At 40.9% G+C, this 15883-nt stretch overlaps 1 protein-coding gene across 2 annotated transcripts in view; it reads left to right on the top strand.

The window, feature by feature from the left end:
- Positions 1 to 15883, top strand: part of LOC119197121 (CUB and sushi domain-containing protein 3-like) — a 157057-nt gene that overhangs the window by 64764 nt on the left and 76410 nt on the right. For both annotated transcript variants that reach the window (XM_062565524.1, XM_037453152.2), the window contains exons 25-31: positions 404 to 530; positions 1293 to 1495; positions 2900 to 3091; positions 4319 to 4457; positions 5834 to 6021; positions 6348 to 6542; positions 8443 to 8559. In XM_062565524.1, coding sequence (XP_062421508.1) covers positions 404 to 530; positions 1293 to 1495; positions 2900 to 3091; positions 4319 to 4457; positions 5834 to 6021; positions 6348 to 6542; positions 8443 to 8559 — 1161 coding nt within the window. The remainder of the gene's footprint in view (positions 1 to 403; positions 531 to 1292; positions 1496 to 2899; positions 3092 to 4318; positions 4458 to 5833; positions 6022 to 6347; positions 6543 to 8442; positions 8560 to 15883) is intronic.

Below are 15883 nucleotides of genomic sequence, written 5' to 3'. Positions count from 1 at the left end.
CCAGGGGAGAGACAACCTTGATTGGATGATAAGATATTCCTTCAGCCATTAACATTTGTAGCAGTTTCCTCCCTTTGGTGCAAAGCACAACCAATACATTGTCTGGACACAGTCCTTTTAAAGGTAATTATTGGCATCATAAGAAGGAAAAACTGCTTTTGTATCTGACTATTTCTGCCCATTACCTTTTGAAAGGAGAAAATAGTTTATTTTCAGCAGTTGTTCATTAGTCCTCATTGTAGACTTTGAGCTTCAGTGATCCTGGATTCTGACAGCATTCATCTTCTCTATATAGTTTCAACATATTATGGGCGAGTGCGTCTGTTTTCTCTTTTAGGAGTTTGTATTTATTTTAACAGGTTTTATGTAATTCGTGTTCATTCATATGTGCATTTGCATACAGCGGAGTGTGGTGGGAGTTTCAAGGGTGAGTCCACAGGACGCATCCTCTCTCCGGGGTATCCCTTCCCCTACGACAACAACCTACGGTGCTCTTGGACAATTGAGGTCAACTCTGGAAACATCGTCAGGTAAGTCAAGTTTCTTGTCAAATAGTATGCATGTATATATGTACAGTATATTTAAAATGGGGCTAGAGTTTATTTGAGAGACCTATAGGGAATTTGATTGTACGAGACTGCAGTTCTTGGGATAATATCTCAAAGTTAAAGGGTTTTGTGGGGATTTAAATGGAATTTCAGAAGTTCAGTCGGGATTTTAAACATGAACAATTCTCCTCTCAAACATGGATGTCATCATAGAAACAGCCTGCAGCAGCAGCTCCATTGGCAACGATGTGGTGATGGACTTTTAGAAACTGTGACAGTACCCGGGGGAATTTTCACAGGAAAAGGAAGCATTTTTTGGGAGGATGGAGGCTCCTTGCATTACTGTGAAATAAAACGTGTTTGGGCTTAGAGGTCAAAGTAAACATGATCTGGTTTCATAAGGTCAGCTACACTTTTGAATATATGTATCGTATATACAGTATGTATGTATATGTATATATATATATATATATATATATATATATATATATTCTGCAGAAATGTATTCATACCAAATCTTTAATGGAATACCCCAAATGGTGGGATCACAGTTTCAGAATAGGACTCTCCTTTGAACTAAATTCAAATCTCCCAAGTTCAGCACTCATTTTGCATGCATTCTTAACATTTGTTTTTGAAATGCACAGCTGTGCAAGTGAGCGCAACATAGCTGAACTTGTGTCTGATCATTGTAAAAAAACCAAAAGAATTGAGCTAAAGTCTCTTTGCGTTCACGTCTTCCAGTCTCCAGTTCCTTGCATTTGACACAGAGGCGTCCCACGACATCTTGAAGGTGTGGGACGGGCCTCCCGAGAACGAGATGTCCCTGCAGGAGGTCAGCGGCTCGCTGTTGCCTGACGGGATCCACTCCACTCTCAACGTCGTCACCATTCAGTTTGAGACTGACTTTTATATCACCAAGTCAGGCTTTGCCATTGACTTTTCCAGTGAGTAAATCCTCCCACCTACTTCATGTACTACAGATATTTATTATAATTTGTTTGTTGTTAATGACAATCTCTCTGAAATCTTAAAACAAATCAGCAGGTATTTCACTGCATTATGTGAAGTCCTTTATTGATTCAATTTTCTGTCCCTAATATGATGCAGTGGGACTCTTTTGCATATATATTGTGTGAGGCCCACACCCTGCATTGAAGTAGACTGTTGCGTTTTACTACAATGTTAAAATCTAAGCAGCATATCCTCAAATTATGTAAATTCATCATCAAACTGCCTCAAGCTAGGTACTTGATGAAGTCTTTAACCATGTCTTGATGAGCAGTTTCAGGTGTTTCACGGTTCACTGCTGCCTGTCTGATAATGCAGTTTGTGTTCTTCTGATGGATAGTTTCAAAGGCAACACAGGAGTGCAGCGGTTCCATAACCCCCTCATGTATGCTGTGTGGGGTGGTTTTGTATTTCTTTTTCATTTTCTGTCGTACACAAGTAGAATGTAAAAATCAATAACATGGTATTCACTTTGTGCTTTTGGAACTGGATCGATTCTGGAGACTCATACTGCACTTAAATACCCAGTTTGCCTCAGGCTAATAGTTTGCAGAATCAAATATTGGGTTTAGTTATGTTAGCATCTGCTGACCTTCAATGAGGGACAGTGTTAGTCTGGATGGTACACTGAATCTTTCTGAGGATATCAGTGTAAGTTTTAAGTAGTTTTTAGTACAATAAGAACTGACCATTTGAATGAATCCTTCAAACGATAATTCTAACACATTCTTCAATCATTTTAAGTAGAATTAAGTTTAAATATATCTATTAGAATATGAACCATTTGGATGACTTTGTTCAGATGTTTAACTGATTTATTTGCATCTACATTTTGAAATGTGATAAACCGATGTATTGTTGACCAATTTACTATTATCGACAAATCCAACGCAGTCACACACAAGTCCGACGCAGCCCCCCTCTCTCTTAAGGTCCAGTACTTCGTGCCCTCTTCATACGCCACCATGGTCTCCACTTCCAACAATATAAAAACCTGGATGCAAGCCAACTTTCTCAAACTCTGACATTGTCATCGGACCCACATCACCAAACGAGCTCCACCACAATTTCTCCCCGTCCATTGATGGCACCACCGTTCCTTCCTCCACAGCCTGGGTATCATCTACGATGAAACCCTCTCCTCATGATAGCCGCCTTCTTTCATCTCAAAAACATTGCCCATCTCCGCCCCTCTTTGTTGCTGTTTACTTGTTTTTCTTGATGCTTTTCTGTAATCTAATCGGTTTTGTGGACGCACATTTTCAGCTTGACACCCATTGGCTCCCCTGACTTTGCACGCACTTACTATGTGCTCACGTATTGGTGTATTTGCCCTTCAGGTTCGCTTGCCACTGCTTGCAGAGATCCAGGCATTCCCATGAACGGGAGTCGCAACGGGGAAGGACCAGAGCCCGGTGATTTGGTGACCTTCTCTTGTGATCCGGGATATGAATTGCAGGGGGAAAGCAGAATCACCTGCATCCAAGTGGAAAATAGATACTACTGGCAACCCAGCCCTCCCAGCTGCATCGGTGAGAAAGAGGGAGATAGTGAGAGTTAGAGGGAGACAAATGGAGGCACATGGTTTGTAGGTGGGAGGGAGGTGCAGGGGATAATATTGAAAGAGAAATGGAGAGGAGGAGGGAGCATGGGAGGTTTTCTATTAACTGGCTGTACAACACAAACTATAATTCTCTCTCGCGCATGTCTTAATCTGCAGGATAAACAAGACTCTTCAGATGTTTTTGAGTCACTGCCAACACTTATGTGGACAAACTCTACGGCCTTCCCGACCTATTGCCTTATAAGAGCTAGACAGCTAATTACCTAACAATGCAAATAGAAATAATCATTACATAATCATAACACCAAGTAGGTCCAAAGAAACCTTGAGGTTTCTGCCAGAAGGTCAGAGTTTTTTCCCGTGGCCACGCATTTGTAAGCACAGCATCGCAATCACAACATCACATGACTCCAATTGATGTGAAAACATTGGAAGCTGGTCTGTATGAGTGAAGATCGGATGTCTTTCCTTTTACTCATTTCTCTAAGTGGTAGCACATAAAAGTAACAAACACCGTGAGCTGATACGGACGCTTCTTCAGAAATGTCCGTGTGCCTTTAATTTATCAATTTGTCCTATATACCTTTTGAGTTGCATATATGTAACTAAATTAAATCAAAGAGTCACGTATCAATATAAAAGAAGTCAATATCATCCAGATAGTAACATGTCAGGTTACATTCCATTGAATGTCATTTGAAGTAGACGCTAGGATCTTTTATAGAATACTGCTTTTTATTTTAAACTTTTAGATTGGTTTTCTGCTTCAACAATCTGCCGTTTTATTAAATTATGTATCATGTTTTATTCTTCCATATGTAACTACGCAGGGAGACATTTCTTTAGTGTTGACCTATTCAACACCAAACAAAAAACCTAATTGGCTACACCAGAAGTTACATGGACAATGTACCAATTGTAAGGGGGAAGTCAGAAAAGCAGCTCTTGTAATCATTGTGTAAGTGGGAAAACGATGGCATAGTCTTTGTAATGGCTTTGCAGTACCTGACTGTTGTTGCTGATAAAGGTCGACAAAGGTTGTGGAACTCGAGTCAATTATATTTAATGAGCTACAAGGATTCAACCCTTAACAGAATTTGGCTAAGCCAAAGATGTTTGAAGCCATTTCAAGGCTTTCTGTGTGACCACTGTGGCACTTTTTGATCCAACCCTTTTTCCTCTCTCACACCTCAAGCGCCTTGTGGTGGAAATGTGACCGGATCTTCAGGATTCATCCTTTCTCCCAACTACCCACATCCGTACCCTCACAGCAAGGACTGCGACTGGCTCATTGCAGTCCACTCTGACTATGTCATTTCTTTGGCTTTTATCAGGTACGAGCGGCCACAATGTCCATTTCACTTTCTTTAGTTGCCTTCAAATAAGCACAAACACAAGATGAATCGATGAAATTGTGCTGACACGGTAAATGGTCTGATAGAATTTCTTACATTTTAAAGTACAGAGGTTTGACACATTCCTACAGTTTGATCACATCGTTTGATTTCATTTGAAAGCCTCATTCAAATTCATCAGGAGCTCTAGTAAAACACGACCGTTGTCCACTGAGCACATGATCCAGTAGTTTACAAGATGAAGCTTTGCCCAAACCCGTTGTGTGTTTGCCACCTACCTGAAACAGAAAGGAGTTACCTCTTAGTAGCTGCACAGCGGCTCAGGTTGTGCTTTGAAATTGCTTTTTTTTCTGCAGTGGAACCAGCTATAACATCATAGTATTGAGCAAAGTTGGCCAAGCATGTTAAGCAGAAGAGCGGAGTTTGAGTCCAGGTGTGTTGGGAGATTAGGGGGGGAAGCAAAAGCACTTCTACAAATTCCTAGGCGGCAGGGATTCCTGCCTCTCTCCTGAAATGTGGTGAAATAAGATTTAATAAGAGATGAGTCCCACTCATTTCCAAGGCTGAATGATACTCTTATATATAAATAAACTTTACATTATAAATTGCAATCTAATTATGTAACAGCAACACTGGCAGAGCAAACTCACAAATGGGCCAGGGGGCACCTTTTCATAAGCTGCTTGCTCTTGACTGAGATTTCTTTTATTTTTTTATAGTTGTTTGAAGAGGGGCTAGAGAAGGGGCGAATGTGCTTTGGCTCTGCTGCACTTCCCACCCACTTTCCCTCCTCTTCAGGAGGAGGAGACAAAGTCGACATGTTTCTTTTTCCACTTCGTCCTTCAAAACAAACGTTTAATAGACTTAACACAATGCTGCTTTTCCCTTGGGAATGCAAAATGAAAGGATGGAGTTATGATTTTAAATTAGCATTGCCTTCATCCAACTCGAATGCAATTATCTCCGAGCTATTTACATTTTTGTCATAAACCCTGCTCATTATTTTCTAAAACAAATGCTGCTCTCTCCATCTCGCCGCGGCGTGTGATTCGATATACAACGCTACAATATGAAACAATCTTCTCACACTGCATTGCCGTTGCCGTCTGGGAAGATTTTGTGCCAGTACAGTGTCACAACAATTTAATCTCTTCTCACCTCTTTGGGGAGATATTTTTTTTTTGTCTTTATCTGGAGATGCAAAACAAAACGGTTGGTATGAGTCACTTCTTGCACTATGTTGCATCCTTGCATCAAAATACACTCTCATTTTCATACCCAGTCTATACAACCTGGTGGTTATGAAATAGCAGAATTATATCTGCTCTAATTTCTGTTTCTTTCACTTTCTCCAGCTTCAGTATCGAGCCCAACTATGACTTCTTGTATATCTACGATGGGTCAGACAGCAGCACTCATCTGATTGGCAGTTTCCAAGACAGTAAACTGCCTGAGAAGATTGAGAGCACTTCCAACTTCATGTACTTGGCATTTCGCAGCGACGGCTCTGTGAGCTACACTGGCTTTCATTTGGAATACAAAGGTACTCTAAAGGTCTATGCAAGAGGGATTTAAATGCCTTTTCACAGAATGTTAGAGCAGCGGATTTAGTTGGCTATTTATAAAAATGAATCGGCAATGAATCGGTATTTGAAGTTATACTATACACACTACTTTTTTTCTAATGTTGCAAGCTGTGGAAGCTGCTTTTTTAGTTTACCAGTATCCATTAACGCCATGTTTACCATGTTATTTTGTTATTAAGTGTTCAATCAAACACACCCTTGCAGCTTGTATAACTGCTTGTTATTTCATAATAATCAGATACTCGAGTCATTGTTGTAAAAGCTGCGTTCTTTTCATTGGCAGCAAAACTGCGGGAGGCGTGTTTTGATCCGGGGAATGTGATGAATGGCTCCAGAATGGGTACAGACTACAAGCTGGGATCTATGGTAACATTTCACTGTGAGGCCGGTTACCTGCTGCAGGGCTACTCTACCCTGACGTGCGTCATGGGCAACAGCAAGAGACCAGAGTGGGACCGAGCCAAACCAAGCTGTCAAGGTGAGAGGCAACGCTGTTTTACATTAGGAGAAGTCCTGAGTAGCAGAGAACTGCGGGACATCACTTTGGTCAATATTTGATCACTACAGTTTCCAAACTTTTATAAGAGAGTCATCATGATGTCTTGTGATAAAAGGGATCTTTCCTTGTGACTTCTAAACAAAAAAAACCCCAAAATGAGTCAAAATGCACACAGTGGAGGCTAAACTACAATCAAAACCACTTCCGTATTTCAAATCATGACAAAACGGTTGTTTTTTTGATGAAAGGTAATCTACATTAAACTGTATATCAAGTCTAAGTTAAGTTTCTAATTTAAAACGATAGACAATATCATTTCACAATTGTTATATTTACATACCATTAGCCCTTTTACTTGATACAGCTGCCAGCTGGACCTTAGTGCTCCAATCAGACCATTTCTAGTCTTTCCCTTTTATTTATCCATGTCTTTTACAAGGGGGTCCTGGTCAAGAAGAGGTGTAATAGGACGAGTACATTCAGAGCTCAAATCAGACGCCATCAACTGCTTTGATGCATCCAGAGACAAATGTGAAGCAGCAGGATGCATTGAAACTTTTTTTTCCCTTGCAGCAAAAGAAAAAACTTCCAATTGTTTCTTTAGTTTTGTTTAATACATAACAATACATAATTCAACTTGAATTTTCTTAGACTTTATGAAGGTTAAACAACTTATTATTTTCCAAGGGAAAGCATGTATTAGTTTAGACTTATTCAATCCTCTTATTTTGACATTGATGTTTTTAATGATGCTTTTAAAAAGGCTCCACATATAAAGGTTATGAGCATTTGGTTTGAAAGTTTGATTGTGTTTCCCCTCCCATTATTTGAGGGGGGGGCCCACTAAACGGTTTGTGTGCCAGCTTTCCCAGCTGTACCCCAAACTCCCTCCCCACCATTTCCCACTCTGCCTGAGCGATGGGTTTGACTCAGCGCCCCACTTTCTATAATCACATGCTGTATTTCTGATTACCTGCCCCTTGCTGCCCCAGCAAGCAAATGCGGATAAATTGCTGATCCATCTTTCTACATTAGCGCCTCTGCTCACTTTTGTTCATCTTCTCGTGTGCCGCTCGACAAACCTGCGGTGACATGTGCGATATGAGGCCCACGGCAGGCTCAGAGCAGCTGGTGACAGTTCCCCCCCTGACAAATGTGTGCCTATTTGTTTACGACCGAGGCTCCCTCACCTGATGGCACGCGGCCCGTGAGGTCCGAGGAAAGCTTCGTTAGAGCGCCTCTTTGTAAATTGGGTACATCATGAACAGTTGAAGACCGTGAAATGCGACGCAGGTGCAAGAAAGACAAGAGCTTAATCCAGATGAACATGGTCAGCAGTTTAATATTTGCCTCTACTATTATGCTGTAAAGTTTGAAGCATTAGAACAAAATGCTTTACTACATTCTAACGTGAAAGCACAAACTTTTCTGATATTCAAATCAATTAAGAGCCCGTTTCAGTTGAATCAAAGTTCCTATAAACATGCTGTTGAGCAATATGGCTGTTTTAAGTCGAAGTCGAGGCGTGTGGATCTTTCGTGATTGTGTGTTCTTCTGATTGATGATGTTTTGGGGTATTTTGAAGGCAAAAAGTACATTTTCTCGCTGCTTTCTCCCCTTATAGCTTTTATCCCCGTAAATACACCTGAGACTTTGTCTTGCGTCCCCAAAGTGCCTCTCAAGTGTCCGAATATTTTGGTATACTAGCCAAAATGACCTTTATAATCATTTAAATGACCTCTGCTCTTCTGCCAGTTGCAATAGATTTGCCGATTGTATGTTTGTGGCTCATATCCCCAGGTGCAGTAAGATGGTTGGTTAACATTTGTGAACTGTTTCTGTGTTGCTTCACCTACTCCCCCCCCCCCCCCCCCCACAGCTCCCTGCGGTGGTCACTTCACAGGTTCAGAGGGAACTGTGCTCTCACCAAACTACCCACATAATTACACCAGAGGCCAGAGCTGTGTCTATGACGTCTTCGTCCCCGGGGACTTTGGTAAGCATTTCAAGCTTTATTTCCACAGAGTTGCACAAAATTGTTGGATGTAATCCGTTCAACTGCTGCTTATTGCCATGTGGGGCGTCTCAAGGATTATATTCACTTCAAATAGGAGTAGAAAAGAGAAGACAAGGGGAGACTATTAACTGTTTTCCGTGAGTTTTCAGTTAATGATGAGAATAGGGGATAGTTTATGAAGAAATTGAGACTTGCCCTCCCATCGGTCACGGGTGATGGAGTTTTACCAAACAAAATCCTCCGACTTGTTTAACTAATTTCCCTGCAGTGCTTCATCTGTCTTTCACGCCCTTCAGTATTCTGTGTGGATCGGTGTGTTTGATGGTTACAGCCATTGACACACGAGACAAATGCCTGTCTGCTGCTGGATTATTATTCAATCACTGTATACTAGCTATATGTCTGACATCTGAATGGATCAAGCCAGTGGTTACACTGCAAACAAGCAAAGGCCAGTGAAGGCCCCTGCTACCCATCACTCAAGTGCATGTCTAATGAACTCACATTTAATCAATGCAAACATGTTAGAATTCCATACCAACACTCTGGGGGACTGCTGCCAGCTGTTACCCACTCCTACATGTGCCCACCTGAAGAATAACCGTATTTCATCATCCTACCACAAATGGGTTGTGTTTATATGAAAAATACTTTGTAGCATAGTTATGTGAGAGGAAAGTTAAGCAGCAGAGGGATTGGGGAAATTGATGCAGCACCAAATTTACCGGTTTATCCGAGTCTCTCTGTATGTACATAATTCAGAAAACGACCTTGATGCCCTTCTGTTCAATATTCTATGTTTGCCTCAAAGATGCTGTAAATATTGTAGGCAGTGATTTCTTTTCAGCAAAGCCCTGTGCTCACGAAAACCGATTAATCCCCTGTGATGATCAAGGCCGACAGTTTAAATATTCTCTCGCCATCTCCCACTGTTCTTTGGTGTTGAATATTATTTATTTTTTGTAAAGATATTGCACATAACTGCAGCCTTTGCTTAAACTGCATGTTAAAGCTTAATGGAGTGTGTGAGCAACAGTCCCACCTGGCCTTGCAAATGTACTCCAGGGAGTGCAGCCACTGAGGTTTTTCAGAAGTCCCACTGCTGACGAATAAAATTGTTGTGCCGTGGCTTGTGGGTAAATATATTTTAGGTAGTAGTCTAACAAAGCAACACGTATTTACAGCTTGGGTAGAGCGAATTAAAGATGTTGGAACTACAGTTCTAGCTATGATGTAATGAAAAATCTTGAATGATCTGAAGCGTGCGCCCCTCATTTCACTCGTAATACTTGAGTCTTTGATCTGAAAGCTGAAGCCAGAACGGATGATGATGCTGCAGCAGCAACAACGTATTGAGAGTAGTGAACAGCAAGCTCTGCTCTCATCACGCTTTGCTGTTAGGATGGAGCCTATGGCATATCACAGGGACATCAAAGCTACACATATACATGTTTTAAATATATATATACAGTACACTTTGAATGGAGGTCTATGGTAAAGGTTGAAATCAAGCATCTGGGCATTCCTTTATTAATACATGGATCACTTAGTATATTTAACTTAATTGTATGAAACTTTGTTTTAATCCATGTATTTGTAGGGATTTTATCTTTCGGAGTACCTCGGATGCCATAATGTGTAACATGTACCGCTGAAGTAAGCTAGACAGTTTTTCTAATTCTTATTTTTTAATAATTTTTTTAAATATTTTATTTTATTTGACCATCTTTGAAGAGCATCTGGATTTTATCTTTGGTAAAACATCACCAAGTTTCTTATCCTAGTAACGTGCTCCATACTTTGGTTTTCATTTTTTGTTTATTTTCATTGAGATACTGAAAATAAGGGTTATGTGCTATAACTAAAGTCCAGCATTTCAGTATTTCTAACCTCCAGATAAAACATTACGGAGATAAATTCTGTTTTCTCAGTAGCAGCTTGGCAGTGGAGTGCAGCCTATAGGCGCTGTGATGGCAGGAATCCCATTTTACTGTCTCGTGTACAGGTAATTGAAATTTGTAACCGCCTAGGGAAGATTTCAAATGCGTGTCCTAGTTTAGCCCTTATATGACAGATAGAATACCATAAGCCTATGAGATATTACATCTGCCTGGTTTAACTGGCAGGAAAAGGTCAGAGGGAAATATCATGTCTGACATTGGCCCAGTGACCTGAGGGTTCAACACACGGGTCGAGGGAGGGGGCTGTTATGTGGACGTGTGTCTTATGATGTCAAGGCCAGGCTAATCCTAAATATGTTATTGTTGGATTTCTGATCCCTTGAATTATGTTTCAAGCACACCACAGCTAACAGGTTAAAAGTTTTTAAGCATTTTCTTCAACGCAACTAATTAATCCTGTTCCCTTTATGGTAATTATTTGAATATTAGAGCTGCGACTGCCAGGGTGGCCATCAGCTGTTAGTTAAGATATGAATGGTGTTTGAATTGTTTATCATTATAAAATGTTGACTAAAAGGGTTTTTTGGTGAACATGGGTTGCCAACTGAAAAGGCTTTGTATGTTGTAGGTGTTAAAAGATGGAAAATATTTTTTTCAGTAGTAATTTGTATGAATTTACTTTATTCTAAATAAGCCGTCATGGATATGAATATTCTGACTGACTGATAGAACTAACTGGTAGGTACACACCTCCCTGTTTGCAATACCCCATTATGCACCGGATATAACAACATAATGTATGCACATAATAAGCAGCTAGGCACATCATAATGTGCCAGGGTGTAATCTAGTTCAATCCTGCCTGAAGCATCACCTCAATCAAATACAAATACATTTCCGTTTTTGCATTTCTGACTTGCTGGTCCCACGTAAAGTTCGCTAAGTTTACAATTGTAAACCTCGGCTGGATTCAAATTGTCAAAAGAATTATCTCCCAACGTCTATTCCTTGACCTCTGGAAAACGTCACAGGGTGAAGGAATGATGGTGAGGAGAATTCATGAGGAGTTAGGAAAAGACACCCGTGGTGTTTAGGGAACCTCACGAAGCTACGTAGTTATGATGCGACAAGAGACGCAAGTCAGTGACGTCAACAAGCAGCGCCAACACTGCATTCAAAAATCTCCTAATTATTGAGACGTCACAAAACACATTTCTAACGCTGGACGTTATTTTAAAATGCTTATGAAGCAGATCGAATAACCATATTATTTTTCCGAAAAGTAGTCACTCACTGGAAGTGTGTTCATAAGTCATTGAACGATTTGATTTCATAAACCGACATTCCCTCACCTCTTTTCAATCTGCCCGAGGCCTTTTAGTGCTCCAGTGTATTTGTCTATACAATGCGTTTGCATATTTGTTGCCACGGAATATATATATAGAGAGAGGCGACACGGGAGCATTGACAGATTGTGGCAATGAATCTGGGCCGGAACGAAAAGGACAGCAAGAGAGACACAGACTGGAGGTAAAGGGAGTGATTATGAGGAAGAGGCACAAGGAGGATGTGGAGTGATAATGAGAGAGAGAGTAATGAGCGACAAGCAACAAGGGAGAGAAACGGAGACGTTGACCCTGGGGGCTGATGGTTGACTCATCAGCGATATTCACTGAGGAGTAAGACTGCCTGCTCCCCCCGTCCATGATTTGATGCATGCCAAACAAATATCATTACCTTAAACTCCACCCTCACTTTATCAAATTATGTGAATGAACTGCTCTAACCTCACCCTGATTGTTGTGGGGTTTTTTCCACAATTTGGCTTCACGGGAACACAAATGTGTGTGGAAGTCCAGTGTATAGAGCTCATCAATATTTTTCCAAATGAAAACAAACATTTTAAAGGATTTTTTTCACAGGACAAATTGCAAATGAATGAACAGACATGGAACTTTCAAATGCAATTGGGATGTTAAATCCCCAAGTTTAACCAAAGAGGGTGTTTTTGGCTATAAGACATACGTGGGTGAATTCAACGTTTGTCCTTGAGACACATACATTAGGGAGAACATAAATCCCTTTGAAGGGTCTCTAAATTAAACTGTGGAACGTGGGAAAAACTCCAGTCGAGCACCCACTTGAGTGTCTGCATTGACTGGATTTGACAACCTGTGGTTTGAGAGTTGATGAGATTCTTTGTACCCATTGTGCGAGTGCAAGGGTTTCTGGTAGTTGTCGGAACCGCCCCTGAAGAGAACATTGTGCGGTTTTAAAAGTCAACAAGTAATGCTGTTGAAAAAGGCTAAATCAAAGGAAAAGGTGCAAAAGAGTGCACCTGAGACTGGAAGTAAAAGTAGCATTTACATATGCTTTCCCTTTTCCTTCTTCATATTCTCCCTCTCTCAAGGTGACCAGCCACTTCCCACTTTAAATCCAAACAAGTGACTCTTTTTAAAACCCAAGATAGATGCCTAATGGACTGGATGCAGCTTGTGCCAAGGTGCAGCCCCATACTGCCTGCCAAAGGGCTAATGCAATTTCACTGTGATAATGGGTCATTAAAAATATATATGCGTCGTTGCAGTCATGCAATCGTCTGGTTTCGGTAAATGAGGCTTGTGTATTCTGTCACAGTCCAGAATCCCAGGAGGCCTGAGCTGCCACCAAGCAGAGACGACAGGTAGCTCCTCCATAATTCACGGCCAGAAGGACAAACGTGTGCTTCCATTTTCATTGACTCTTGCTGCTGCGGAGACCGTCTTGAACACCTTTAGTTCATATTTTGCCTTTAGGCGGATGGAGCTAATGCAGTGGGCAGAAATGGGCGCATCACATTCCAGTTGCTTTAGTGGTGTCCCCGAACTACTGCTTTACTCGGCATGGCCCGACCCTGACTCCGTACAGTACAAGTAGGAACATCTGTTTATTAAATTTACTACCATGTAGTTTGACTGACCAAAAAATGTTTTTGCTTAATTTATCACTCCAATATTCTGGTGATGAAAGGGAAAATTGAAAACACATGAGGTGTTAAAAGCAATAATATAGAAACCAGGACATCAGTTTAAATCCCTCTTGTGAAGAGAAGAATGGAAATTCTTTATAAAATGTTCTGTTTTGCATCAAACATTTGGCTTTGTCCTGATAATAAAAAAAACACAACAGCTGGAAGAACAACATTAACAACGGCACTGTTGCACCAAGAGTCCCTAGTTGCATCTGAGGATTTTTTTTTGTGATGATTGAAGTTGGATAAACACATCTGCTTGACTGTTACCTTAACAGACATGATACCAGAGCACCTTATCTTATCTTTACTACTCCATTTTACATAAATGACTAACCTGCTCACCACTCAAAACAAGGTTTTGTTGAGGTTCAGCTGTACCCGATTAAAAAGCAATGACCAATAATATAACCAGTTATCAGTTAAACTGCTCTGTACTTGCATGGTCAATGTTTCCTTGTTCTGCTTGCTGTGCAGGAAGTTGGTCGCTCTCATTGCAGTTGGAGCACCGAAAAAAAAATCCCAAGGCCAATTGTTCTGGAACAAAATGTGCAGGATTGATTTATGACACAAAGAAATTGCACTCAACAAGAAAGAGGATGGATTCTTTGCCCTGTGTGTTGTTGCCTGTGAGTCATAAAACGGATGCTCTGACAAACAGGATGGTTCTCAGCGCACGTCTTTAGCTTCAGTTTGATTGCCGAGATAAACATGTTCTGACTATCAATGACAATCATTTTCCATCTTTGCATAAAAGTGGTTTGTATGAGTCATGTATAGCAACCATCTAGATGATGGGTTATTGGTTAACCAGTCGTGGAGGAAGTGAATAATCAATATTTTCACCGGCGACAAATATGCCGTCGGTTAACAGATCAGCTTTTGAAGGCATAGAGTGTGGAGTAGTTTCTCTCTCTCTCTCTCTCTACGTAAATCTACGTATTATTATTAGCTGCGCTGTTACTCGGCTGAGTGAAAATGATGCTACTGATAAATGTAACCCAAAGGAGCTGGAATGCATTTCAATGTGATAAACTTCAACATTCCCTGGAGACCAACCTTTGCAACTTGATATATACGTGTTGACATTTTGATACGTCATTGCACGTTAAACACGTGCTATTAATTATGGTCCGTTCCATTAAATTGGGTCAATGGCTGGAATGACTTGACGCGCTAAATAGAACGGCGCCATTCCCAACTGTGTTCAGCCTGGTGTAACGTGTGGGACTGGCTGATGTGTAAAGGGCCTTTTTCTCTCTTGCTTCCTCACAAAAGAGAATACACACGGGACGTTCTCAGCCTCGCGTTGTGGAATTCTTTTTCTGGCCGCCAGACACGCGTATTTCTGATAATACATCAACTACACACAACGCACAATTGATCCAAGGGGGGCCGTGCTCATTCATTTTGTAGGGAGAAGATCAAATAAAAATATCAGAGGGTCGAGAGCCGGAAAGAGCCTTTCAAAGATGACATTTCTCTTCCCAGCAGTATTGTAATGATCCTATATCTTCAGCACATGCCAAAAGTTAGGACGCTAACGAATGAAAACAGAAAAGTTTAGTGGCAGTTGCATTTAGCCCATCAGATACGCAGCCTCTTTCGCTCATGTTATTTCTATAGAGATTTGTTTTTCATGGATTGCTCCAACCTTTAATACATGTTAACTGCAGACATTAAACCCCTTAAAAGGTTAACTGGAACTTCTTTTTTTTTTTTGCCTTTTTGGTTGATCGGAAGAGGCTTACTGTGGAATGTTTCATCACATCCTCATCATCAAAAGCAAAACGTACACGCCATTGAAAATCTGTCAACGCTCATCAACACACCATTTTGTCCCGTGGCGCTCTCCTCTCCAACTTTGCGTATCCAGCGTGGTCTGGCAACACATCCCTTGACACAATAACAAGCAGAAGGCAAACGTTAAGGCAACGGTTTTAGTATCTTCTCCACAATGTTGAGCTTTGACAATATAAGCCTGACTGAGGCAAGAAACAAACACTTTTACTGCATGTAGATTGGCAATGAGGAATTGCCCAAAGCAATTGCATTGATCCCTGTTAATTGTTGCGTTCTTCATCGATAACGGACCATTTCGGCAAAATGGATGATTAGTTACCAGCAGCCCGTTAGACAAACAGATTAGTAAATAGGCTACACGTTGAAAAATAGCATCTTTTTACTTTTATTTTATTTTTTGTAGAAAATCGAGCACCATTAGGACGGCACAACAAACTTTGACATTGTTTCTGAGTGGGTGCATCCATTCATTTCCACTCTGCACACTTTTTTTCAAATAGATACTGGGAACAAGCCTTGTCACAAAGCACTCATCATCCTGAATGTGTTCCCCTCACTTTCTCCAGATCTCAGCCCAATAGATCTCATT

The sequence above is a fragment of the Pungitius pungitius genome, chromosome 11, assembly GCF_949316345.1.
Source record: "Pungitius pungitius chromosome 11, fPunPun2.1, whole genome shotgun sequence".
Taxonomy (NCBI): domain Eukaryota; kingdom Metazoa; phylum Chordata; class Actinopteri; order Perciformes; family Gasterosteidae; genus Pungitius; species Pungitius pungitius.
The sequence above is the reverse complement of the archived record's forward strand: the minus strand, read 5'-3'. Positions and strand labels throughout refer to the sequence as shown.